Here is a 24832-nt window from a genome sequence, read left to right as displayed (position 1 = left end):
CTTTTCTGCCATTTAAAAATAGGGTTCACATTGGACAAGATAGTAATTTAACTATTTTTAAAGGACAGAAAAGACAAATGACATTTCGTTAAGAGTCTTCGTGCTTTTCATATAGTATAGATATAGATTAATATAACTTACAATAGTTATACAAAAACAAAATTAAAAAAAATTAAAAATTACGCGAACCCGGCCCGACCCCTTGTACCCGTAACCCTTACGGTTCATTTTTTGCCCGAATAAATCCGAATCCGTTAAATTCGATAAGCCCCAACCCTTAACTGGCCAGAACCCAACCCGTATGGTTCCAAATTTTGCCTACCAAGCCCGGCGCAGCCCGGCAGTTAGACACCCTTACCTTTTCCGTATTAAGTATTTAATATTGTTTAGTCATGAAGCTTTTCTTTTTTGAAAGGCCGATCAGGTCCACAACCCTAAAGGTGCGAAGCACTACACTGTATTCCCTCGAGTGCGCACCCACTTCACCTGCCGGTTCTCGGTCAGCTCTCAAGCTTCAAATAGGATTCGAGCAAGACATCCTTAAATTACACATAAAAATTTAGTAATTTTTAACGAAACCATATCCGAGGTTTGTGAAATTCAAGATTATTAAGGCTTTAATGGAGGGACTGATGAGTTTTCAAGCGCAATCTGTTCGTGCTGTCTCTAGAGAGCAAAGCTCGGTACCACTTCCTACATTTTCTTCAAAAATTACTAGAGTTTCTGTTCAGCCAATTGGAATGGTGAGAAATTCCAAGTTGTTTAATTCATTTGTTGCTTCAGTTCAGCCCGTTGAAGCCTCTGCTGTTACCCCTTTTGACAATACATTACCATCTAAAGGTAAAGATGGATCTGATATCATTCTTGGTGGGGCTAATATGTATTGTGTTGTGTGTCTGTAAGTGAAAAGTCTGAATCTTGTTTAGTTATGGATTGCTTGTTTCTAAATTTCTCTATTCATGCATGTAAAATGATCCCCAGAACCCACATGTGGGATTTTACTGGGGTGTTGTTGTATGCATGTAAAATGAATTTGGCCTGTATCTGTGCATGTGTGTGTGTGTGTAAGTGAAAAGGCTGAATCCTGTCTTCAAAACTATAAAGTTTGTCGTCTTTGTTATGGAGCCATTTCCTATAATTTTGCTAATCACGCTTGTAAATGAAACTGGCCTGAATAGAAATATAGAGAATTCAGGTTATCAAAAAGAAATATAGAGAATTCATGTAGCTGACTTCAACTAGTTCGGAATCGAGACGAAGTTGATTGATTGATGATCAGTAAAATGATATACGGATTGAGTTTTATTATGTAGGTAATTGATTATGACTATGTAGCAAACTGATGGTTTTCTGAATTATGTTAGAAGTTCTTGATGTTTGGCAAAATGCGAGTGCTGTATGCTTTGATGTGGATAGCACTGTGTGCATAGACGAGGGCATAGATGAATTTGCAGAGTTTTGTGGAGCTGGAAAGGCTGTAGCAGAATGGACTGCTAGGTTAGCTGCCTTTTTAAAATGTAGCAGATAATGGTTATAATCGAATATTAAATGCTATAGGATTTCATGTCGCATTTGTCTTGACTTTGACAGGGCAATGAATGGCTCTGTTCCTTTCGAAGATGCATTGGCAGCTCGTCTGTCTCTTATCAACCCTTCATTGTCCCAACTCCAGGATTTTCTTAAGAGACCTCCAAGGTAATGATGTGCCTTTTATCACCTATGGTACATAAGGTTTCAATTTCTACGAACTATTATTACGAGTTTACTAAAAGGAAAGACAATGACATATTGAGTCTTCAAATTTTCACCTTTTATAGAAAAATTGAACAGTTACATGTAAGGAGTGGATTTGCTTTATAGGTACAGAGTATTACTATCTGCTATTCCTTTTAATTAGGGGCCTCGGTCATAACTGCCCATTTAGTTATTTGGATTTTTTTTTGACTGAGCATGCTATATGGTCGTGGTTGTCAATTTTGTTCCAGTGAGTTCTTAAAACCTTTCTTGTGTTGATGTTCAGACTTCAGATGCTATAGCTGTCTGGATTCATTATTCCTGCAACTTGACTAATTACAGAAATATTGTAATTAACACAAAAACTATCAGTTAATAGATTCTCCAAAGCAATCAATACATTAGGAAGTAGTTAGGCATAATTTAAAATGCTATTTTTTTTTCATGAAGTACTCAAATTGCATTAGTTAATGCATCAAGAAGATGCAGAATTACAGAAGGAGAAGGAATAGCTCCAGTACAAACCAGGAGCTAGCTGTTCTTTCCTAACCTCCGGGCGCTGTAGCCCTCTTTATTAATTATCCTAAGAGTTAAGTCTTACAGTTCAGACAACAGTGATAGTAGTATTAACTACTCAACCACCCTTCAGGATCTTTCAAGGATTAGCAAATTTTAAGAGAGGTCGTGGCCCCTGGCAGCTCTTTCTTCAGTATGGCATTACAAAGGAAAAGAGATGGCTTGACTAGAAGAGCCACTTAAGTTTTCATCAATTATAAAATTGTTGAAAAGTGTTATAACCAGCTTTTACTGTAAGCCTGTGATAGAGATAGACCATAACATAAGCTTGGGTCTGGGCTCAGCCTTTGTTATATAAAAGTTTTGCCATGGTTACAGTTAATTGGTTCCTCCAAATTTCATACCTGTATTCCTTCAGCCATCTGTTAGTTTGTGAATAACAATGATATACAGCTTTGTGTAATTGACTTTCAGTATATCTAAGTCCCCAGTGAAAACGCAATTCAAATAAAGAAAACAAAAAAATTAGAGGGGGGTCAACCTTCCCGACAAGGAATATTGCTACCTTGCTCTGGAGGATTGACAGGCACAGTGTTCCAAATGTTCCTGGAAATTCTTGCTCCCATTGGACCATTTGTATCTGTGCACTCAGCAAACTGTGTCTCCCTACTTGGCATAGCTATAAATTCATCAATAGCAATTCTAAAGGAAATCCCGTACAATTTATTAATTTTGCAAGTGAAAAACAATTTCTTTGTGTATTAAGCAAAATGGTATAAGATAATCTGGCTAGTTCAACCCCAAAAAATTGCCAAACAATTCAGTTTTAATGGTGTCTCTTTGAAGCTAGTTGGTTGTTTTTTTAATCAGCTGGGGTTGTTGAAATCTTTTCAAAGATAATCTTGCCTAATATATCGATGCCTTAAAAATTCTAAATAAATCAACTATTGTCTGGTGTCCCTTTGAAGCTAGTTGATTGATTACTTTATAAAGCTTAGGCCACTGAATCTTTTCTGGTTGTGATTGGTGCAGACTTTCTCCTGGCATTGATCTATTGGTCAAGAAACTGAAGGATAAAAAGAAAGATGTTTATCTGGTCTCAGGCGGGTTTCGTCAAATGATCAATGTACTTCCCTTGTTGAAATGTTTAGTTTATGGTTAGTTTTATTTGTTCATCTTGCACCTGATATAAACATATTAAAAGATATGCTGTTGTGTTTTTGCACTTCTTATAATATTAGGAAGTTCCAAACTTTCCTCGTGAGTTTGGAACATCATTCTGGATATTATTCTATTCTTCGCTGCTGTTACTGATTTCCAAGTTTTATTTTGCGAAGTGCTTTACTGGGAACATTTAAAATTGGCTGGTCATCTTCTTGTATAAATGTTATCATACGTATGAACTATGAATAGGTTACGCTAATAAACTTTTCCAGTAGTTGGAACAAGGGGTGTCAGGGCAAACCTGAAAACAAGAATTTTCTGGTTTGCTACCTTTAATATGATGAAAGATTTGGGTCATCACTTGGTTCTGTTTACCATAGTGTCCAATTAGACTTTCAAAAAATTCTGCTAGTTACCCAATTATTTGGTGCAGTTATTTGAGTGAAAAATGTGTTCTGATGACTGTAGTTTGATCAGTTGTCATTCTATCTCCATATCAGATGTGTCTCTATTTTTTCTAACCGTAGCTATTTCCTGAAGCCTGTCGCATCAATCCTTGGTATACCACTTGAAAATATTTTTGCCAATCAAATGCTCTTTGGGAGTAATGGAGAATCTGCCGGGTTTGATAAAAATGAGCCAACTTCAAGGAGTGGTGGAAAACCTACTGCCGTTCAACAAATAAAAAAGGTTGGTGCTGGAACAACTGGTGATGTAGTTGCTTATTTTAAGACAACTTTTTTTAAAGATTGCTCATGAAGCTAAGTAATCTTTCAGGCTCATGGATACAAATCAGTAGTGATGATTGGTGATGGTGCCACTGATCTTGAGGTAAGTAATCAATACGCGCATCTCCTGTTTGACCACCAACTCCAATCACCCAAAGGGTAAAAAATGGGGTGATGGATTGAGTGATATATCTAGCTTTTGTTTGAAAATTTACGAAAACAAACTCTGCAAACTCAATTTTTGAGTTTTTCCTGCAAACTTCATTTGTTTGAGTTCTTTTCGCCAAAAAAAAGAAAAAAAAAGAGTTAGTGGTTTTTTTTAAAAGATTTCCAAACTCAGTATTTCAATACTTTCAAGAACTCAGAAACTCTGGAAAGTAGTTTTTGAATTGTTAAAAGATTTTAAAAACTGAGATTTAGATCTTCTGGAAAAATTGTTGTTATTTATCTATTGCAGAACAACTTAAACAAACAGAGTTTGCAAAAACTCAAATTATTTGGGCAAACTTTGTTTTTGAAAATGTTGAAAGCAACACCATCAAACTTGTCTGCTATTTTGTGAATTATTTGAGGATTCTGAATGATATATCTGTTGACAGCTTTGCATTTCTGCAATTTTTGTTGCAGGCTCGTATGCCAGGTGGTGCGGACTTGTTTATTTGCTATGGAGGAGTTCAACTAAGAGAATCAGTTGCAGCTAAAGCTGATTGGCTGGTGTTTAATTTTAAGGACTTGATTAACTCATTGGAGTAATGTGCTATCAAATCTTCACTCTTCCATCAATATTTCGCGTCTTCACTCTTCCATTAAATATTTCTTCCTTGGGGCTTTATGCAGCTTTGTAGTTCTGTTCTTGATGTCATTTATTTTGCTCTTAAATTTTGCTATGAGGTATTGTGAAAAAAAATTGAAATCTTGGAAACTGACTTCATTATGATTGGGAGCTAAACCGTCGTCTTGTTACTGCATTTCTAGAGAACTTATTGCATTGTCACCAGCCAGATGAATGGTGTTCACTAGAGAAGAAGCTATCTTTAATATAACAACTGTCGTAGAGGAGAGTTTAGTATTTTCTCGAAAATTCTATCCGTTCCGATATTTCTGCTCCAAGTAGATATTCTGGAACGTATATAAGCAGATGTAGAGAACTTTCTGGGCCAAACCCGTTAGGCCCGTACAAAAACACACAACTGCGCTATGGAATTGGGTCTGCTTCTCGCGAAAAAATCGTGAAAAATAGCACGGGCTAGTCAGTTTTCGGATGGTTAATTGAAAAATAGTCTATTTTGCTGAAATACGGAAAGTTTCAGCATAATTTTGCTGAAATACGTCCAAATTTTTTAAGTCTATTCTTTAAATGCAGAAACTGGGAGCTTACAGCACCATTTAGGGGATGCAAAATTCAAGTTCCTACTAAGTTTGTGGTGGGTGATCTGGACGCGACGTATAATGTTCCAGGAACCAAGGAGTATATACACAATGGTGGTTTCAAGAAAGAAGTGCCTAATTGGCAGGAGGGTGTTGTAATGGAGGAAGTAGCTCACTTCATCAACCAAGAAAAGCCTGATGAAATAAATGCCCACATTTATGATTTTATTCAGAGGTTTTAATCAACAGATGCCCTCTTAGTCGTCCAGGTTACTACAACTTCATCACTTGAAATAAGCAATGATACGGTATACACTGTAATGCTACCACTTGAATGTATATCTATGATTGATACCGCATTTTCCTTTTCTATAAATCACTGGAGCTTTTGGCAGAATTTGAGGTGTAATTTGTTAGTTTGATAGTTAAATAGTAGTAAATAATCCTAATCCCATATGTTGTAGGAGTAGGACATGTATTATATATATATATATATAGGGCTATTGTATCATTGTCATTAATTAATTAATAATATTTTCTCCCGTGCATTCTCACATGGTGTCAGAGCGGCAGTGAGAAAGCATCCGGGAAAGAAAACCCACCCAAAACAGTCGCCGTGCTTCAATTCCGGCGACCTTTTAGGGTTGTTTTCTCGAAAAAAAACCATTTTCCATCGGTGTTGTGCAAAAACCAACACCACCACGAGGTAGATCAGCTTCCGGTGACCAACCCATAAAAACTTCTCCGGCAGACCACCGCCCACGCGCCCTCACGCGCCGCCGGAAAATATTTTCCGGCGAGTCTCCGTCGTCATGCGCCGGCGCGTGAGGCTTCTTCTGGCCATTTTTTGGCCGAGCTTCTTCAGGACAGCCTGGTCGCAAAGCAATTCCGAGCCTAATACCTTTTTCTTTTTATTCCGAGCACTTTGAGGTTTTTCCGGCGTGAACAATAAGTTTTCCGGCGAGAACAGTAATTCTTTGAAAAATTCTGCTTTTTTTCGGCACAATATATAATGACATTCGTATCAGAAGCCTTTAACTCACAATCCGTTGGATCCAATGCATTGAATCCAATCCAGATGGTTTCTTTACCGGATTATATTGAGTTCCTTCAGTACAAAGCACGTAAACAGACATCTTCAGGATTAGCCTCCGTTGTTCCAACAAATAGTAGCATGACTTGTGTCTCCAATTTTTAACTTCTGAGTCTTGGGTCATTGATTCAGGTGCATCTGATCATATTTCTGGTAACAAATCTCTTTTCACTAGTATTTCATATTCCCAATCTCTTCCAACAATCACAATGGCCAATGGGTCTCAAGCCATGGCAGCTGCAATAGGTCAAGCAAGTTCACTTCCTTCCTTACCTTTATACTCAATTCTTTATGTTCCTGGTAGTCCTTTTAATTTCATAGCCGTTAGTCGCTTAGCCAAATAACTTAAATCTGCTGTTTTATTTCTTGATGACCTTGTTTTTATACAGGAACGCAGTACATGGTGGATCATTGGTACCGGACGTGAATCAGATAGACTTTATTACCTTATCCTTGCAAAATTACATGGACTCGCATCTTGTCTTCCTCTAATAACTTGTCCCGTTACTGATCCACCAGATTTATTACATAAACGGTTAGGACATTCTAGTTTGTCAAAACTTCAGAAAATGGTACCTGGCTTATCTCACTTGTCCACTCTAGAGTGTGAGTCATGTCAGCTCGGTAAGCATACCCGCTCCCATTTCCCGTGGCGTCTTGATAATCGAGCAGAGTCACCTTTTACTTTAGTCCATTCAGATGTTTGGGGTCCTAGTCGGGTCAGTTCTACCTTGGTATTCCGCTACTTTGTCAGTTTCATTGATGATTATTCCAGGTGCACTTGGATATTTTTGATGAAAAATCGATTTGAGTTGTTTTCTATTTTCCAGATCTTCCACGCTGAAATTCAAAATCAATTTGGGGTTCTTATCCGCACATTTCGTAGTGATAATGCCCTAGAGTGTTTGTCTTCTCTATTTCAGCAGTTTATGAACTCCCATGGGATTATTCATCAAACATCTTGTCTGTACACATCCCAACAAAATGGGGTAGCTGAAAGAAAGAATAGACATCTTATTGAAACTGCTCGTACCCTACTCATACAATCTCATGTTCCGCTGCGTTTTTGGGGGGATGCAATTGTTACATCTTGTTATCTTATTAATCGTATGCCATCTTCAGCTATCCAAAATCAAGTTCCATTCTCTGTCTTGTTTCCCCACTTACCTTTGTTCTCTCTTCCACCCTGTGTCTTTGGGAGTACGTGCTTTGTTCATGACCTTACTCCAGGAAAAGATAAGTTAGCTCCTCGTGCTCTTAAGTGCATATTTCTGGGTTACTCGAGAACGCAAAAGGGATATCGATGTTATTCTCCTGACCTTCAGCGATTTCTTATATCTGCTGATGTTACCTTCTTTGAAACCCAATCATACTTCACAGGTCCAGTTAATCACTTAGATGTTTCTGAGGTGCTACTAGTTCCTTCTTTTGGAGATTCAGTCCCTATCTCCCATTCATCTTCCTCCATAGTGCCACCATCGAGTCCAGTGCCACCACCTAGTCCAGTTCCACCAACTATAGCTACAGTGCCACCACCTAGTCCAGTTCAACCTTCTACTGCTCCACCATTCCTGACTTATCATCGTCGTCCGCACCCAGCATCAGGCCCAGCTGATTCACGTCCTGCACCTGACCTTGCTAATACTGCAGACTTGTCTCCTCTTAATCAACCGATTGCACTACGAAAAGGAATACGGTCCACACTTAATCCTAATCCTCATTATGTCGGCTTAAGTTACCATCGTCTGTCATCATCCCATTGTGCATTTGTGTCATTTTTGTCCTCTGTTTCCATCCCTAAGTCTACAGGTGAAGCACTGTCTCATCCCGAATGGCGACAAGCTATGATTGACGAGATGTATGCTTTACATACGAGTGGTACTTGGGAGCTTGTTCCTCTTCCTTCGGGTAAATCGACCGTTGGTTGTCGTTAGGTGTATGCAGTCAAAGTTGGTCCAGATGGCCAGGTTGATCGACTTAAGGCTCGTCTTATTGCCAAAGGGTATACTCAGATATTTGGACTCGATTACAGTGATACTTTCTCTCCCGTGGCTAAAATTGCATCAGTCTGCCTTTTTCTATCCATGTCTGTTGTTCGCCATTGGCTTCTCTATCAGTTGGACATTAAGAATATTTTTCTTCACGGTGACCTTGAGGATGAGGTTTATATGGAGCAACCACCTGGTTTTGTTGCTTGGGGGAGTCTAGTGGCCTTGTATGTCGGTTGCGCCGGTCCCTCTATGGTCTAAAGCAGTCTCCTCGAGCCTGGTTTGGTAAGTTCAGCATAGTTATTGAGGAGTTTGGCATGACTCGTAGTGAAGCTGATCACTCTGTATTTTATCGACATTCTACTTCAAATCTCTGTATTTATCTGGTCGTTTATGTTGATGATATTGTTATTACCGGCAATGATCAGGACAGTATTAGTAAGTTGAAGCAACATCTCTTTCAGCACTTTCAGACTAAGGATCTGGGCAGATAAAAGTATTTTCTGGGTATTGAAGGTCGCTCAGTCTAGCTCAGGTATTGTGATCTCACAACGGAAGTATGCCTTAGATATTCTTGAGGAGACAAGAATGACAGGTTGTAGACCTGTTGACACTCCGATGGATCCGAATTCTAAACTTCTGCCAGGACAGGGGGAGCCTCTTAGCGATCCTGCAAGATATAGGCGGTTGATTGGTAAATTAAATTACCTCACAGTGACTAGACCTGACATTTCCTTTCCTTTGAGTGTTGTGAGTCAGTTTATGGATTCTCCCTGGGATAGTCATTGGGATGCAATTGTCTACATTCTTCGGTATATAAAATCAGCTCCAGGCAAAGGCTTATTATTTGAGGATCGAGGCCATGAGCAGATCGTTGGATACTCAGATGCTGATTAGGTAGGATCACCTTCTGATAAACGTTCTACGTCTGGATATTGTGTCTTAGTAGGAGGAAATTTGGTGTCTTGGAATAGCAAGAAACAGAATGTGGTTGCTTGGTCTAGTAGAAGCAGAATATCGAGCAATGACTATGGCCACATGTGAGCTAATTTGGATCAAACAGTTGCTCAAAGAGTTGAAATTTGGTGAGATTAGTCAGATGAGACTTGTGTGTGATAATCAAGTTGCTATTCATATTGCGTCAAATCCAGTGTTCCATGAGAGAACTAAACACATCGAGATTGACTGTCACTTTGTTAGAGAAAAGATAATCTCGGGAGATATTGTTACAAAATTTGTGAAGTCGAATGATCGGCTTGCTGATATTTTCACCAACTCCCTCACCGCTCCTCGTATTAGTTATATATGTAACAAGCTCGGTACATATGATTTATATGCACCAGCTTGAGGGGAGTGTTAGTTTGATAGTTAAATAGTAGTAAATAACCCTAATCTCATATGTATTAGGAGTATGATATATATTATATATATAGGGCTCATTGTATCATTGTCATTAATTAATCAATAATATTTTCTCCCGTGCATTTTCACATACTTGTTGAAGTTTGTGACATAATAAGATACCCAATCAGATTTGTGTGCCCGAAATTGGAAACTCGATGGATAGAAAGGTCTGTTCGCCACTTTGTTTATAAGTCCTGCTTTGACATGCATTTTTTTTCACTATATAAAGTATATAATGGAAAGAAGAGGGGTTTCTCTTCTCACAATTCTTTCTTTGTTTGGGATGATTGCTGTCCTTTCTCAATCACCCACATACCAGCAGAAGAAATACACACTAAAAGAAGAAGAAAAATGATTGCCTGAACTTTGTCACATGATACCTAACAGATTAGTACAAGTGGCAAGCAAAACCATGATAAATCCAAAGAAAATCTTTATTTCCTTGGTTTCTTTTCCAATTTGGGGAGAAAGAATCCCTGCATATATAAACTAGCTAAGAATCCCTGAATATATAAACTAGCTCCAACAGATTACGGCGAAGAAGTGATAATGGCATTGGTACATGGCAGCATTGGTCTTCACTGGTTAAAACATACATTTTTATCCATTACTCACATCCATTCCCTCCAATACCATTAAATCCTTTGGTTTCTTTTGAAAATGTCATCACATGGACGAAAACTCATTTGGTATAGGACTTGGAGCAGTGGAATTTTTCTTAGGCTCCCCCTTGACATCTACTCAGTGTAAGCTGTCTCTGTTCTCATGCTTTTTCCTCTTGAGTTATCATTGCCTTCTTCAATATTATGTTAGACTGCTGGTGTCTCTCTAATATGTATGCCATCTTGGCCGAGGTGGCCATGATTTCTACCTGCAGTCCTGGCAGAGTATGATATTGATAACTGTTTCCTCTCAATGGTAATGCACACAGTCTACAAACACTGCCAGCCTTTATCTAAGGCTTGAAACGTTTAGACCTTACCTAGAATGTGCTGTATACTTGTCTGAGTAGGAAAGTAATGACTGAGGAGAATACTCAAATTTTACCTAGATGTAAGCATGTAAACATTGATTTTGATATGAGATCCAGGACCAGCTTGGAACCAGAATGGAGAACCCAGGAAGTTGTTGCCTACTGTTTTGAGTTTTGATATACATAAATAGATCAGAAGGAATGATAAAGATATCATGTAAGAATTCAAGTATATTGATGAGTATTTTATTTAACAATGAGATGTTTCTGGCAAGGAGAGAGATATTTGAATTTAGCAAAACGTTAAAATGGCAAGGGTGAGAAATTGAATAGAGGTGCACAGATTGCAGTTCAGGACTAATATGTTGATGGAAGTGAAAACAGAGAATCTTTTATGACTATCCTCTTGCTTGGAGGTCACTGTTCTCTTTAGTGTTACACAAATGAAATTAAGGATAGCAGGAAACCTGTTGCTCAGTAAAATACATTTCCAGGAATGTCCTGCTTTCATGTGTGGGAAGACCACTTTTTATACTAAAGTTTTTAGTTTCTGACGAGGAATGGAGCTACATATGTGTGAAGGTAGATTAACTCCTCTTTTGTATGTTTGGCTTATTACTTGCCATATTATTACTTTCTTTTCCTCTGTCTACAATGATGTTGGTAGCCCCAAAATACTAATTCATTGATAAGAAAGTAGTAGAAATTGTTGAAGGCTCTGTGGCTCTATTTCGACATTGGTTCCCTTAGTTTCTGGCACTGCTTAGTGTTATATTATTCCAATAAAGGGTTCTGAGCCATTACCCAGGACCTCCGAAAACCATGGACTCACTGGGCAGTCATCGGTTACACAATCTTCCACATAACAAGGACCTGGCAGCCGTATAATATAGACATGCCGGGCCTGGAGTGGTAGTTCCTGGAAGAGCATATCTATCTCTGGACATTATGTCAGAGATATTATTTGGCAACAGGTATTATGTGTGCAAATCAGGTATATTCCCTTCCCTCTACTGCCCTAATAATTTTCAACCCATGATAGAATACCTGCTCCTCATTTTCAAAATCCTCATAAGAGGTGGGTTCATTTTCTTTGAGCTGCTTTTTGTTCCTTTTACTTTTTTCTTTCGTGAAAATGCAGTAAAATCTTGACGGCTTGCAAATATGGTAATTGTATTTCTCTTGCTGCTTGTATCACAATCCACCTATTAATGAAAAATCACGGCTAGCTCTATTTCCAGTTCCCTGCCCAATGCTGGGATTGACCGAATTTATTCACTTTCTCTTCTTTTTTTTTCTTTCAAAATTTGTTGTTTTGCTCTTCTGTTTTTATTCTTTGCCTTGAAATAGTTCGAAAATTTGATAAGAAGGCAGAAATTTTATCAAATGAGAGATCAACTTATTTAGCCCTCGGAAAAAAATAAACTCACCCGTTTATGGATATTTGACCAGAAACTCTATCAGTTATTTCAAATATGAAAAATGAACCTAATTCCTGTCGTTAGAAACTATTGGGATTTTTTCAGTTCTTTAAGGCATTGTACCTTGCTTCTCCCTTTGCTGCCCCTTGAAAATTATATATATATAAAAGAAGTCTATGTTGAAGATACAAGAAAATAAATAAAAGTGTGCTTTAAAACTTAAACTTTTAGATGGTACACAGAGTTCAACATGGTATATCAAGGCAACTCTTGGCACAACCTTTCTCATGCTCGTAGGAAAGTCGGGTTTCTCTCTCAGCTTAGTTTATTGAGCTGCTTTTGGTCTATCTCCCAATTTAGTGTGTTGAGTCATTAACATGGCTCTAGGCACCCTCATTAGTATTTTTTAGACGAGATGTTCGCACAATTTAACACAGTATGAGAGCAAGCACAAGTTCTGAGTTCAAAATCTCAACGTCATTCACATGCTTGACCTATGAAAAAGATTCAATTTGCCCGTGAGGGGTGCATTGAAGGTATAACTAGGTAAATAAAAATGTACATTTTCTAAAAGTTTAAGCTTTTAGATAAAGTGGTCACAAATTCAATAGTGTAACTGATTCACATTTATCAGACATGTGTGTACATAAACAAATCCATGTTTTTCCCTCGCAGCCTGTAAATCCTTTGAATTGTAAGGATCTTCCCCTGCTTCTCTGGTAGCTACAGCCACACTACATGGCACTTAATATATAATGTGAAAATTATATAACGTGGAATGTCGACCTAGTAATATGTCTTGCTTTGTGAAGGTAAAACATTTTTTGTGTTGTACCTGTGTATGTGGCAGAAACTCTTTTCCACTATGATATCTGGGAACTGGGAAGTAGAGATGGGATTACATGGCATGTAGAGAGCCAGAATTTTAAAAGGATTTTCTTATAAAATGGTGATCCATTTCCCCGTGAGGTTTCAGTCTTTGGTTCAGATACTAGTGATGCTGAGGAATTCTAGCAGAGGTTCGCTGGAGAACTGAAGCACTATCGTGATTTGCAATCTATACCACTATATATTTATGCTTGTTAACTTCCATATATTGTGGGCATCAGTTAGAATATTCAGGAATTGCTAATAAGTTGCACTTGTGCTTGTTTTTATTGAACTTTTTTGGTTTTAGCCATTGATTGATGAGAACATTGGATGATAAGATAAAATGGTAGTCAAACCTTGTCATCAAATCCTAAAGATGTAGAAAGTGGGAGCTTACGGCGCATGGAGTATATGCCTTGGTGGTTTCAAGAAGAGGGACATAAACTTTAGGAGGTTGTTTAATGGGAGGAGTTGATCTATCATCAACTCAGAAAAGCCTCCAAGGGTGTGACCTAGTAATCAATAAAAGTCAGTATAAGCCTTAGAGATCAGGGCTCAAATCCCAGCAGAGACGAACCCCTAGGTGATTTCTTCCACTACCCAATCCCTTGTAAGAAGAGTTATCTTGGACCTGTTTTGGTTGGAGGTACTAGGTTTTCTTTAACATGCAAATGCCAATAGAAAAAGTAGAAAATCTTTTGTTCTGGTGAAACTATTATCATTATTGTTTTAATAATATTTGAATTGACATGGGCTTAATGAAGCATACATAGACGGTGAGAATTTATATAGCTGATCCCTACTTGTTAGTTTGGCGTACTTTGCTATTTCTCTTCCATCACTTGGAAAGTACCCAGAATCTATGATAATTTAGCAATTACTATTGTATTGCAACCACTTGAATGTGTGTCCACTCACAACATGAATAATTTCTTAAACAAAACCTAGGGAAGTCATGGTCAAAACTTGATGTCTTGTTGCCACTTCAGTCCCACTTTCTCCAAAAAAGTGAAGTGTATGATTCTTGTCCTGATGCTGCAGAACATATTTGCACAAGAGGGTGATTAGCACAATCATAAATCATAATTATCCAGAGTCTAGATATGTTTTGCGTCGTTCTCTTTTTTCTTTTTTTGGTAAAATACATAATTTACCCATCGACCTTGTATTCAAATCCCTCTTACACACCTGTTAAACACGGGAATAGTATTACACACCAAAACTTTTAAAAGTGTATCAATTACACACCTTTTTTTGCCATGTATCACACGCGTGTATTACACATAAAAGCGGCGTGTGAAAACTACAAAATTCATCTGAAATTAAGTTTTTTATTTTATTTTTCCCTTTTTAAACTATTTTCTTTACAAATTAAAGAAAAAAAATATAACTCATGTCTTCTTTCACAACCCACACCCCAACGATTCCTCCCCCCGTTTTGTTTTCTTCCCCAACCTCCATCCTAATTTTGTATACCCCCTTATATTTCGTCTCTTCAACCCCCATGACTAAGAAGAAAAAGAAAAGGAAGAAGAAAAGATGAGTTATTGGGTCTTGTAAAAATCACCATTATTGACCTTGTTGAAAAAGCTTAAAAATTTAATCGGGTCTTGTTGATTTTGGTGTTCCATGACCTAGAAAATTAGTTTGAATTCGTGATTATTGTTGAATAAAAATTTACTTAGGTGATTAATTTTGATAAAATTCAAAAAACACCATTAACAAGTTTGAAGCTTTGGGTTTGAGCTTGATTTTGAAATTTCTATAAGGCTTTGTGATGGATGTTGTTAAAGCTTGTTAAAAATCGGGCAAAGAGTTGAATCTATAGTTGGGGAAGAAGGTGCTTGTAGTCGAAGGGTTGGTGGTAGTATGGTGGTGGTGGAGAAGATGATGGAGTTGGGGAGATGAGGACGGGGTGAAGTTTTTTTTCCTGTATTTTTTTCTTTGGGAAGATGAGGAGTGGGGGTGGGGGGCAGAGGTTTTTTTTCAATTTTTTTAAACGATTTATGACACATGTCAGATGTTGATTGGTGCGTGTAATAGCAATCTTTAAGCAGATGTAGTCAAACACCGAAGTGGTGTATATTGACACACCTTTAAAAGTTTTGATGTGTAATATTATTCTCATCTTTAACAGGCGTGTAAGAGAGATTTGGGGACAAGGTAGATGGGTAAAATGGGTATTTTTTTTTTTTGGTCTCTTTTGAGTTCCCAGCTTACTATTTTTTTAATGTTTTACGAAGTATCTCGGAAATGACCAAGTCTGGCATCTTTCTTGCATGTGGGAGTGACAAAGACTTTCCATTTCTTTTTCGTTAGTTGTGAACCTTGATCTAATAATACTAGTAGGGGTAGCCCGGGCTTTGCCCCGGGCCCAACGTAAGTAGTGTTTTGCTTTTTTGTTATACATTATGTTGACATTTAGTAAATAGCGTTTTGCTTTTTGGAGCAGAGCTATGACCAGACGTTTTTGAATTTCAATGAAAATATGGATGTATGCACAAAAGGGTCTATATGTATTTACAAGAATATACAAAGAGAGTTTTCGTAGTAATTTACACAAAATGTGAAAGATTACAACTGCTGTAGGCTATGAAAAAGCATTCAGGCCATCTTTGTTGCACTTAAAATCTAATAAAGTATCTGTATGAACAACAAATTGGGAGTAAGTATAATAGAGCAGTTGAAAATATGCAATTTGCACTAAGAGCGGTAAAGAGGTGGAACATACATTTTGTTTTCAATTGTTCCAAATGAAGAGGTACTATTAGTGCTTCTTTCCTTACTGTGAAAATATTTAAATTGCTTAGAGAAGTTTAATCGTTTTCAACATCTTAGACATTGTTTTTTATTTTTCACCCAACAAAACTTTTATCATATGTAAGCTTACTGTTTGCGTTTGAGGTTGTAAATGAATTTTGAACAGTTTGTCCAACAGGTATTGTCTGCTCAATAGGTAACAGTTGTTTCTGCGGCAAAAAGTTTAGACCACACTGAATAAATAAAATGAAGATTTTAAATTTAACTTTTTGTGAGCTAAAATAATTCCAAAGAATTGATGAAAAGATTAATTCCCCATGTTTTAACAAATAAAAGTAGTCCAACTGCTAGCAAAGAACAGAAAGGATGAAAACGAGAGTTTAGGGATGGCAAACGGTGCGGGGCGGTGCGGTTGCGGGGCACACCAGCGCACGCCCGCGAAGACTCCAACCCGCCCCGCCCCGCAAAACAAAAATTTCTGTTTTTAACTGCCCCGCCCGGCCCCGCGCAAAACCGCCCCGCCCCGCATATATTTTTTTTAATTTTTTTAATCTGATCTAGTAAACCAGGTAATTTTCTTTTAACTCTGCAATAAACCAGGTAAAATTTCAGTTTCTATTGCTCCCAACGTATGTCATGAATAATTGAATAGCTCCCCTTCCCTGCACTCAGCTTCTGTAATTCTTTTTTTTTGTTGTCATTTTTAATGTATGTTTTATAAATATTTAGTTGAGAAAAACTTAAATAAAGTAACATGGACAGTGATGACTAGTTATGTGGATTTCTGAACCATGGAAATATGTCTTTGTTGAACGCCATACATATTTCAGTTGTGCTGTTCTTTGAATATTTTGTCTATCTTTATAATGCAGCAACCAGGAGGAACAGACAAAGAAAAAAGAATTTCTGGCACAACCAACAGCTTGAAGAGATGCTGTAGAAGTTTTCAGTCCATGTACACATAATACATCTTTATCAAGAAGGTCAATGGAGTTCATCAGTTCAAGTCTTTTCAGAAGGATTAGTATTGATAAAAATAAGCCACATATCTTCTTAGTGAATTCTAAGATAAAATCACACTATTTTTTAAGTTTAATGAAAAAGTAGATAACTAGATCAACAAACTATTTTTGTGACCAAGTTAAAAGAAACACAAATGCAGACACCAACTTAGCAAATGGAAAACGAACATCTTAATAAAGTAGATACACAAACCAGTCGCAGCAGAAATAATACTAAATGAGAACTCTGATTAGTCTGTTACAACAAAGCAAAAATTAAAACATTGGGATCTTCTTCTTTATCAGAAATAATGCATCTCCGACTTCCTTCAGTTATCAAGCAACCGAAACATCTGGATCTTCTTCTTCATCAAGCATCGTCGGACATGAAACTCTATCAATGCTTGAACACGAACCTAAAAAAAAGTATAATAGTATAAGAAAGTGAATACTATTATTAACATAGTAAATCGTAAAAAAGTTACTTACCATTTATCTCGTTCCATAACCAAGTGCGAGCACACATCAACGCCTCCAAAGTAGTAGGATGAAGTCTACTACGATGCGGGCTAATCAATCTCCCACTAGTGCTAAAGGCCGATTCTGAAGCAACGGTAGAGATAGGAATGGCTAAGAGGTCACGAGCTATCTTTTGCAAAGTAGGAAATTTTAATCTGTTTGTCTTCCACCAGCTTAAACTGTCAAATGATGGCGTACGAGGTAGCACACCTTCTTCTAAATATGACTCCAACTCCGATCTTGGGTCCACATTCGCGCTACTCGAAACGACAAATCTATCGAAACTAGACAGTCGATCACCCTCAACAACACCAGCAACTTCATTAGAACTAGATGCTTGAAATGACTCATGTGAAGCAACCACTCTGCTCGTATACTCTTGAAAGAGATCAAAACAATGGTTTCGAACTTCTTGAATTTTATGTAAAGTTTCTTCACCATAAATTTGTGCAAGATAGAACTCAACCAACTTCATCTTAAATCTCGGATCAAAGATAGTAGCTACCCCCATCAAAATATGCATATCATCCCAATATTTTTTAAATTTCAACCACATTGATGATGCCATAGAGCTAATCAAAGGATTTAAACTTTTCACCCAAGCTTCCAATTCTAGATTAATATCACAAACTTTTGAAAAGTATTGAGTTGAAGTTGGATATTGACTCCCCGAGAATTGTTCAGTGATACGGTGAAACAGCTGCAACTTTTCACAAACTTCATGTGATGCACTCCATTGCCCTTCGGTTGGAAAACAATGATAATTGGTGTCAGTTAAACTCATATTATCAACTGTAATTGTTGATATTCTTCTTTCAAGATTCCACTCTAACAGGCAATTAAGCAATACACTACACAAAGAATCCTTATCATGTGGAGCAGGAACATAAATAAATCTAAGAATATGGCTTTGAAGCCCCATGAATCATCAATAAAATGTGTCGTAATAGCCATGAACCCTTTTTTTGTATTGTTTGAAGTCCACATATCAGTTGTTATTGCAATTTTACTTGTGAGTTTTTCCTACAACTTAGAAGTTTTTGATTTTAAATTGTCAAAAATCTTCAAAATATCATTCTTGATTGTGTTCCTAGACACTATTTTAAACAATGGCTGAAGACTAGCAACAAACTTCCTAAATCCAACATGATCGACAATCGACAAAGGGTATTCATGCAAAATGATGGCATGAGCAAGTTCCCTACGTGAAATATCTTGATCAAAATAATGTTGTTGGCTACCATCATCACTCCCCAAACCACCCCCGTCTTCTAAGTTACTTGGATTTTTACGACATCTACGAATATGATCCCATAAAGATGATGTCCCACATTTTCTTGTTGAATTGATACGAGTGTTACAATACTTACAAACACCAAAGCGAGCACCATCAAGCTTCACCACTTTGTAATATTTCCATGCATCAGAACTAAGTTTTCTTTTACCTGTTTCATCAACAACTTCCATATTAACTTCATCAGATTGCATAAGCCCTCGACTCTCAATCTCAATAGGAATTGTACTTGAAGATGAACACATTGGATTTTGTTCGCCTTGAGACTCCATACTTTTCTACAAAAATAAAGATAAAAGCAAGAGATGAAGTTGGTATTGGCTAACAAAGTATTTGCGTTGAGACTCAACTTGACCTGGCACACCTTGCCAATTCTAGTTCAGTATTGTGATATTGTCTTTAAACTAAAAGCAAACTAGAGAAACAGTGATAAAAAATCTTTAACATTATCTTATGATTCTTATAAAGAACTTTATCTTATTCTGTACACCAAAGAGTTCAGGAACCAAAGACTGCAGCTATAACTAACAGTTAAAAGTCCTAAAAAACCCTGATCATATATCGTACAACACCAAATTAAGGAACCAAAGAATTTAACTACCTTAACACTAAAAGAACTTGATAGGGTCAACAAAATCAGTGAATAAATTATTCACCTTTCTTATGAATCCACAACCTAAGTACTTCTAGTAACAGAAACTCTTGGGCTTGGAAGTCCCATGTAACAGAAATTCAAAGTTTGTAAAAGGAATTCAAAGTTTAACAGAAATAAGGCTCGGATTTGTCCAAAAACCATCAAAAAATGGGCAAGTCTGCCATGGCTACAAAAGGCAGATGGCTTACTGTAACTTACAGTCTGTAAGAGAGTCGGTGAGGGCTGACGGAAGGCTGATGGGAGGCACTCCGGCGACGGCCGACGGGCTGAGTGCGCTGTGGCCTGGGCGTGACAACGTGAGTCGTGACTGTATTTAGGTTTTAGTTCGAGATTTAGGATCTGGTAGGCTGGTACCGTTTTAGACTTTAGTTCAAGATTTTGGTTTTAAAAAATCCGCGACCCGCGACCCGCACTGCCCCGCGTTAATTTTTTTTTAAAAAATTAGGCCCTGCCCCGCCCCGCAAACATTGTAACCTGCCCCGCTCCGCGAATGCTGAAAACCGCCCCGCCCCGCCCCGCCCCATTTGCCATCCCACGGAGAGTTCATAGTCAATACACAAACAAGAGACAATTTTCAATTATGTAAAATTAAAGAAACAAAGGGAAAGAGATAATTTTCAAAAAGTGGCTTTCTCAGCATCAGAAGCTCTCTGCTTCATAAAGTTCCTGCATAAAACACAACATAAAAAATAACAGATTCTGACTACATCAATGGAAGTTATATCAAAATCACACACAGAAAGTGTAGCATCAGTTGCAACAAACAGAAATTGAAATTTATCTTCGTGCAAGAATACCTTTTTGATCCAAAAATCTAAGTACACTGAATGAAAACACACGAAAGTGTAAAGCCAGATAAGGAAGAAAATGTTTCTTGGTATGGTATGTCATTCAAATAAAAAGAGAGACAATGGACTAAGACGATCATATTGAAGGAGCTTTATTTTTTGGTAACACATTTCTATAATTCTTGGATTTTGTTCAACCACTTGAACACTAATCACAAGAAAAAATATCAGCTCTCAACTTGGTGAAAGAAGAGAAGGAAGTTTCGGTATATATTATACATGTCTATTGTCTCTCTTCATGTTAAAAGGACTGGGATATTTGGTCCATCTCTTCCTTTGATCTCATTGTTCTAGTGTCATTTTACTATAAAAACTAACATAGTACGATTAAAGCAGGTATTCTCACTGTTCATATGCACATACGCCTGATATAATACTATTTTGCCATTATTCATAAAATATGGAGCATCTCCATACTTTAAGAATAAAGCTTATGGACACAAAGGTAAATAACAAATTCACTAAGAAGATGTAGGAAGGCCGATGAAGTTCAAATTATACAGTCAGTTCGCAGATGTAATAAATTGTATAAGATTTTTTAAATTGCTATTCTATATCCAAATTTCAGATCTTTCTAATTTCAGTAACTGTAGACACTATTTGTGTTCCTTTATGTCCCCTTTTAACCAACTTCATCATTATTTGAGCAAAGTTATGAATGACTCTGCTTTAAGTTGCAGTCTTTTCAATAATCTGTAAATATATATGTGTTTGTGAAGTTAACATTAATTCACATCTTCCTCTGCTTCAGAATTGATATGCACATTCAATTTTCGCCCCATTCTATAAGTTGCTTATATTATGCCATTTCAACATCGTTTATCTATTTCTTATCAGATTGAACACTAAATAGAACTGATTGAAGGATATGATCTCAATCTGTGGGCATCTCATCCATCCTCACATCTAAGGCACAGAAATATGAAATTAGACATGAATTTTCTAAACAAATTCATGCTTTTTATAACCCATGAGAGGAAGAAGAAAAACAAATAAGGTCACTGAAATTAAAAGGTACATCTGTTGGATTACACAGCTACCCCAAATTGTGAAACATCATAGTTGAACCTTATTTTGCTCCGTCAAAATCAAATTAACGCAGTCCACAAACGTCAAATCGATTCTTACTGCACTTTAAAAGAGTTGAAAGAGTTGAAAGAGATGAAAAGTAGGATTAAATCCAGAAAAGCGCGAAATGAAGTGCACAAAAACAGAGGCGCAACAATATATCATCAATTAGGTTAGAATTTTAGGCGAAAGCAAGCTTAATCTTCCATGAAAGATTTAAAACATCATAAGAATACTATCTTAATTCTTAACTCTAAATAAAATTTATAGTCAGAAAAGGTTGGATAAACAGAGGGGAAAAAAGAAGACAGACCTCACCTAATAACTGTAGAGGCAACATCACCGAGAGAGAAGAGTAAAACTGAAGAAAGTATCAAAATCTGGACAAAGAACACTTTAGACGAAGGCGTTCGTGGATATGAATATTTAAAAGAACCCAGCAATTAAACAAAATTTACCATCAAATTTACCAAAATACCCATGAACGACCCCAAGCTCCTCTCCTTAGCGGCTTCTATAATAGTAGTAATAACAAGGAAATCCAAAAGATTAAGGCGAATATGAGCAACATGAGTGCACTTGTCCATTCCTACTGCATTTGCCGGATAATTTAGATAATACTGATCCATATCAACTGTGAATAGTTTCAGTCTCAACGTATCTGTTTTGTCAGGCCTATAAGTGATCTTTTAAAAATGGCAAAATACCTTAAATCACCCTTAAATTTGGCTTAGATTATAAATATCCTCCCCGAATTATGCCTGATCTTAATTACCCCCCTCAACTTGGCCTCTTGAGAAGCATTACCCCCCTAGACGCTGATGTGGTAAAAAGTGTGGGTACACTCGTCTGCCACGTGGATTTTTCTGTCTATGTGGCATTATTTTGAAAAATAAAATATTTTTTTACCTTTTTAAGAATATTACTTTTTAGATAATTTTTTCGGATACAATTTATAATAAAACTTGGATAGAACTACATTATTTAGGCTAGATATTTTTATTTGACCAAAAATAATAAAGTTTTAGTTAATCTCTTTTTAAATGTGACCTGAAAATAAAAATTTATACAATTGAAATAAATAGTCAAGGCATCTAAAAAGTTATAAAAAATACATAGTTTGAAATTAACTATTTTGACTATAATTTTTATATAGCTCTAAGTTACGGTGCTCTAATTTTTTTATTTTATTTTTTATTTTTACAGATTTTACCTAAAAAAGTAAAAATACACAATTGAAATAAATAGTCATTGCATCAAAAGAAGAAATAAAAAGAGTGTACAATTGCAAGAAATTACAAGTGCAATTGTACACTCTTTTTATTTCTTCTTTTGATGCAATGACTATTTATTTCAACTATGTATTTTTTATAACTTTTTAGATGCCTTGACTATTTATTTCAATTGTATAAATCTTTATTTTCAGGTCAAATTCGAAAAAGATTGAAAGAATTACAAGAAAATACACCTGACATCACACCATAATAAAAAATAGCCCATATTTTAAAGTTTTACCCTACCTAGCCCATATTGTACATATTTTGAAAGCACTAGCAAATTCAAAATTTATGGAGTTAAATTTGTGTTCTTACAACTATTGCATTCACTCTCTTTTCTTCTCACATCTTCTACATATGCTTCAAGGGTCCATCCGCTATTACTGCTTCTCCCCCCGTGTTATCTAGTTGCAACGTAAGAAAATTGAAGAATAGAAGTTCACCATTGAAGGCTATTCAAAGCTTTGCTCTCGAAAATAGGATTTCTTGAGTTTGTTAGTTGTTTTGATTGGGTGTTGTTCCAATTGATTGAAAATATCAAAAGGAGTTCAAAATTTCAATTTGAAGTGATTTTGAGTAGATTTGAACAGGATTTGAGTTAAATTTCAGAGAAGACGCAAGGAAGAAAGCGCAGTCAGTTTTTGTATAATTATGTATAATCTTGTATAATAGTGTATATGGGTGTATAAACATGTCTTATACACTATTATACACTTTTATACATTTTTATACAAGCGTCTATAGATGAACTTCTTCCATAATTTTCAGTTGCAATTCTTGTTCAAAACCAGTCCAAATCTCCATTAAATGACTTTAAATTTTATATACAACCTCCTTATACTATTTCTAACAATTCTAAATAATACCCACTCTAAATTTCTCACAAAATCAAATTCGAAATCTAAACCCACATATTTAAGCTTGTTAAAAATTTAATTTTCACTATTCAAATGGATTTGGTTTGTTGAACTAATATTTGAGTTATAGTTGCTGATTCGAAAATTAACTTAAAATCTTGTGCAATCTTTTTTAGAAATTAAATAGTAATTTCGAGAATATATTGGAGTTGGATGTTGAATCTTAGCCTATTATTTTTGGGCTAGTTGGTTGTAAATTGAAATATGGACTATAAAACTGAAAAGTAGGGATCCAAGTTGTTCATATGTGAAATTTTAACTAAAACTTTATTAGTTTTGGCCAAATAAAAATATTTAGCCTAAATAATATAGTTATATCCAAATTTTATTATAAATTTTATTCGAAAAGAATTATCTAAAAAAATAATATTCTTAAAAAGGTAAAAAAATATTTTATTTTTCAAAAAAATGCCACATAGACAAAAAAATCCACTTGACAGGCGAGTGTACCCACACTTTTTGCCACATCAGCGTCTAGAGGAGTAATGACTCTCAAAAGGCCAAGTTGAGGAGGGTAATTAAGACCAAACATAGTTCGGGGAGGATACTAATAATCTGAGCCAAATTTAGGGGTGGTTTAAGGTATTTTGCCTTTAAAAATTATTCTTTCTGCCCTTTACGCTATTTGATTGGGCAAGTATCAACTATTAAATTTAGTTGTACTATATAGGAAATAACGGAACAAAATACTAGAATAATTGTAAAAAAGTTATTGCGGTAGCAAAAATGTTCCATCAAAATTTCGTGCAATTAAATGTATTTGAATGAAATGTGTGAACATTGTACAAAGTAATATTATCAATGGAGTAGTGTTAAATATTTTGCATAGGTTCCTAAATACTAGCTCCCTAGGGGTATACGCCGAGGCTCAATCTTCAACTAGAACAATACAAAGTTCTTATTCTCAAAAAGTACAACAAACAAAATACTCCTATTATGGATTGCTGATTTAGATGTTAGAATTAGAATGGATATATATTGGCTCAACTTAAATTGTAAATAAAATATAAGGTCTGATCCTACTTTGATCCTGTGTGAAATAACTAAGACACATTAATTATTGACCTGTAATAGATTAAATACTTTCTATAAATAGAATTTAGTCATAATCATAATTCATAACAATAATTTTATCATATTCTATTTCATTGAGTACTTTGGAAAGGAATTACTCCATTAACAACCCATTTCCGTCAATTCAACCAACGCTGAGAGAACCAGTGTGGAAGCTGAT

General features: G+C 36.2%; 2 protein-coding genes across 13 annotated transcripts; one reads left to right on the top strand and one right to left on the bottom strand.

Annotated features, from left to right (window-relative positions):
* Positions 1 to 403: 403 nt before the first annotated feature.
* On the top strand, positions 404 to 5907 carry LOC104225285 (phosphoserine phosphatase, chloroplastic). Of its 4 annotated transcripts, none has more exons than XM_009777055.2 (9): positions 411 to 683; positions 789 to 840; positions 1368 to 1497; positions 1591 to 1695; positions 3283 to 3376; positions 3955 to 4104; positions 4192 to 4245; positions 4770 to 4891; positions 5506 to 5907. In XM_009777055.2, exons 1-9 carry the CDS (start codon positions 621 to 623, stop codon positions 5750 to 5752), a joined length of 1017 nt encoding a protein of 338 aa, XP_009775357.2. In that variant the 5' UTR covers positions 411 to 620; the 3' UTR covers positions 5753 to 5907. The 4 variants fall into 4 exon arrangements, with proteins under 4 accessions (XP_009775354.2, XP_009775357.2, XP_009775356.2 ...); XM_009777054.2 differs by having other exon boundaries at positions 1365 to 1497; XM_009777052.2 differs by having other exon boundaries at positions 404 to 840; positions 1365 to 1497.
* Positions 5908 to 17189: 11282 nt separating this feature from the next.
* Positions 17190 to 22020, bottom strand: LOC104211959 (zinc finger BED domain-containing protein RICESLEEPER 2-like). Of its 9 annotated transcripts, none has more exons than XM_070156138.1 (5): positions 21863 to 22020; positions 21718 to 21784; positions 18910 to 19111; positions 17510 to 18280; positions 17190 to 17436 (listed from the first exon to the last, which is right to left on the bottom strand). In XM_070156138.1, the coding sequence occupies exons 2-5, from the start codon at positions 21742 to 21744 to the stop codon at positions 17357 to 17359; spliced, it is 1080 nt and encodes a 359-aa protein (XP_070012239.1). In that variant the 5' UTR covers positions 21745 to 21784; positions 21863 to 22020; the 3' UTR covers positions 17190 to 17356. The 9 variants fall into 9 exon arrangements, with proteins under 9 accessions (XP_070012239.1, XP_070012242.1, XP_070012241.1 ...); XM_070156141.1 differs by having other exon boundaries at positions 21723 to 21784; positions 21863 to 22019; XM_070156140.1 differs by lacking the exon at positions 21863 to 22020 and having other exon boundaries at positions 21723 to 21850.
* Between the last annotated feature and the right edge of the window lie 2812 nt (positions 22021 to 24832).

The sequence above is a fragment of the Nicotiana sylvestris genome, chromosome 9 (assembly GCF_000393655.2).
Source record: "Nicotiana sylvestris chromosome 9, ASM39365v2, whole genome shotgun sequence".
Lineage (NCBI taxonomy): Eukaryota > Viridiplantae > Streptophyta > Magnoliopsida > Solanales > Solanaceae > Nicotiana > Nicotiana sylvestris.
Note: the sequence above shows the minus strand (reverse complement) of the source record. Positions and strands in the feature narration are given on the sequence as shown.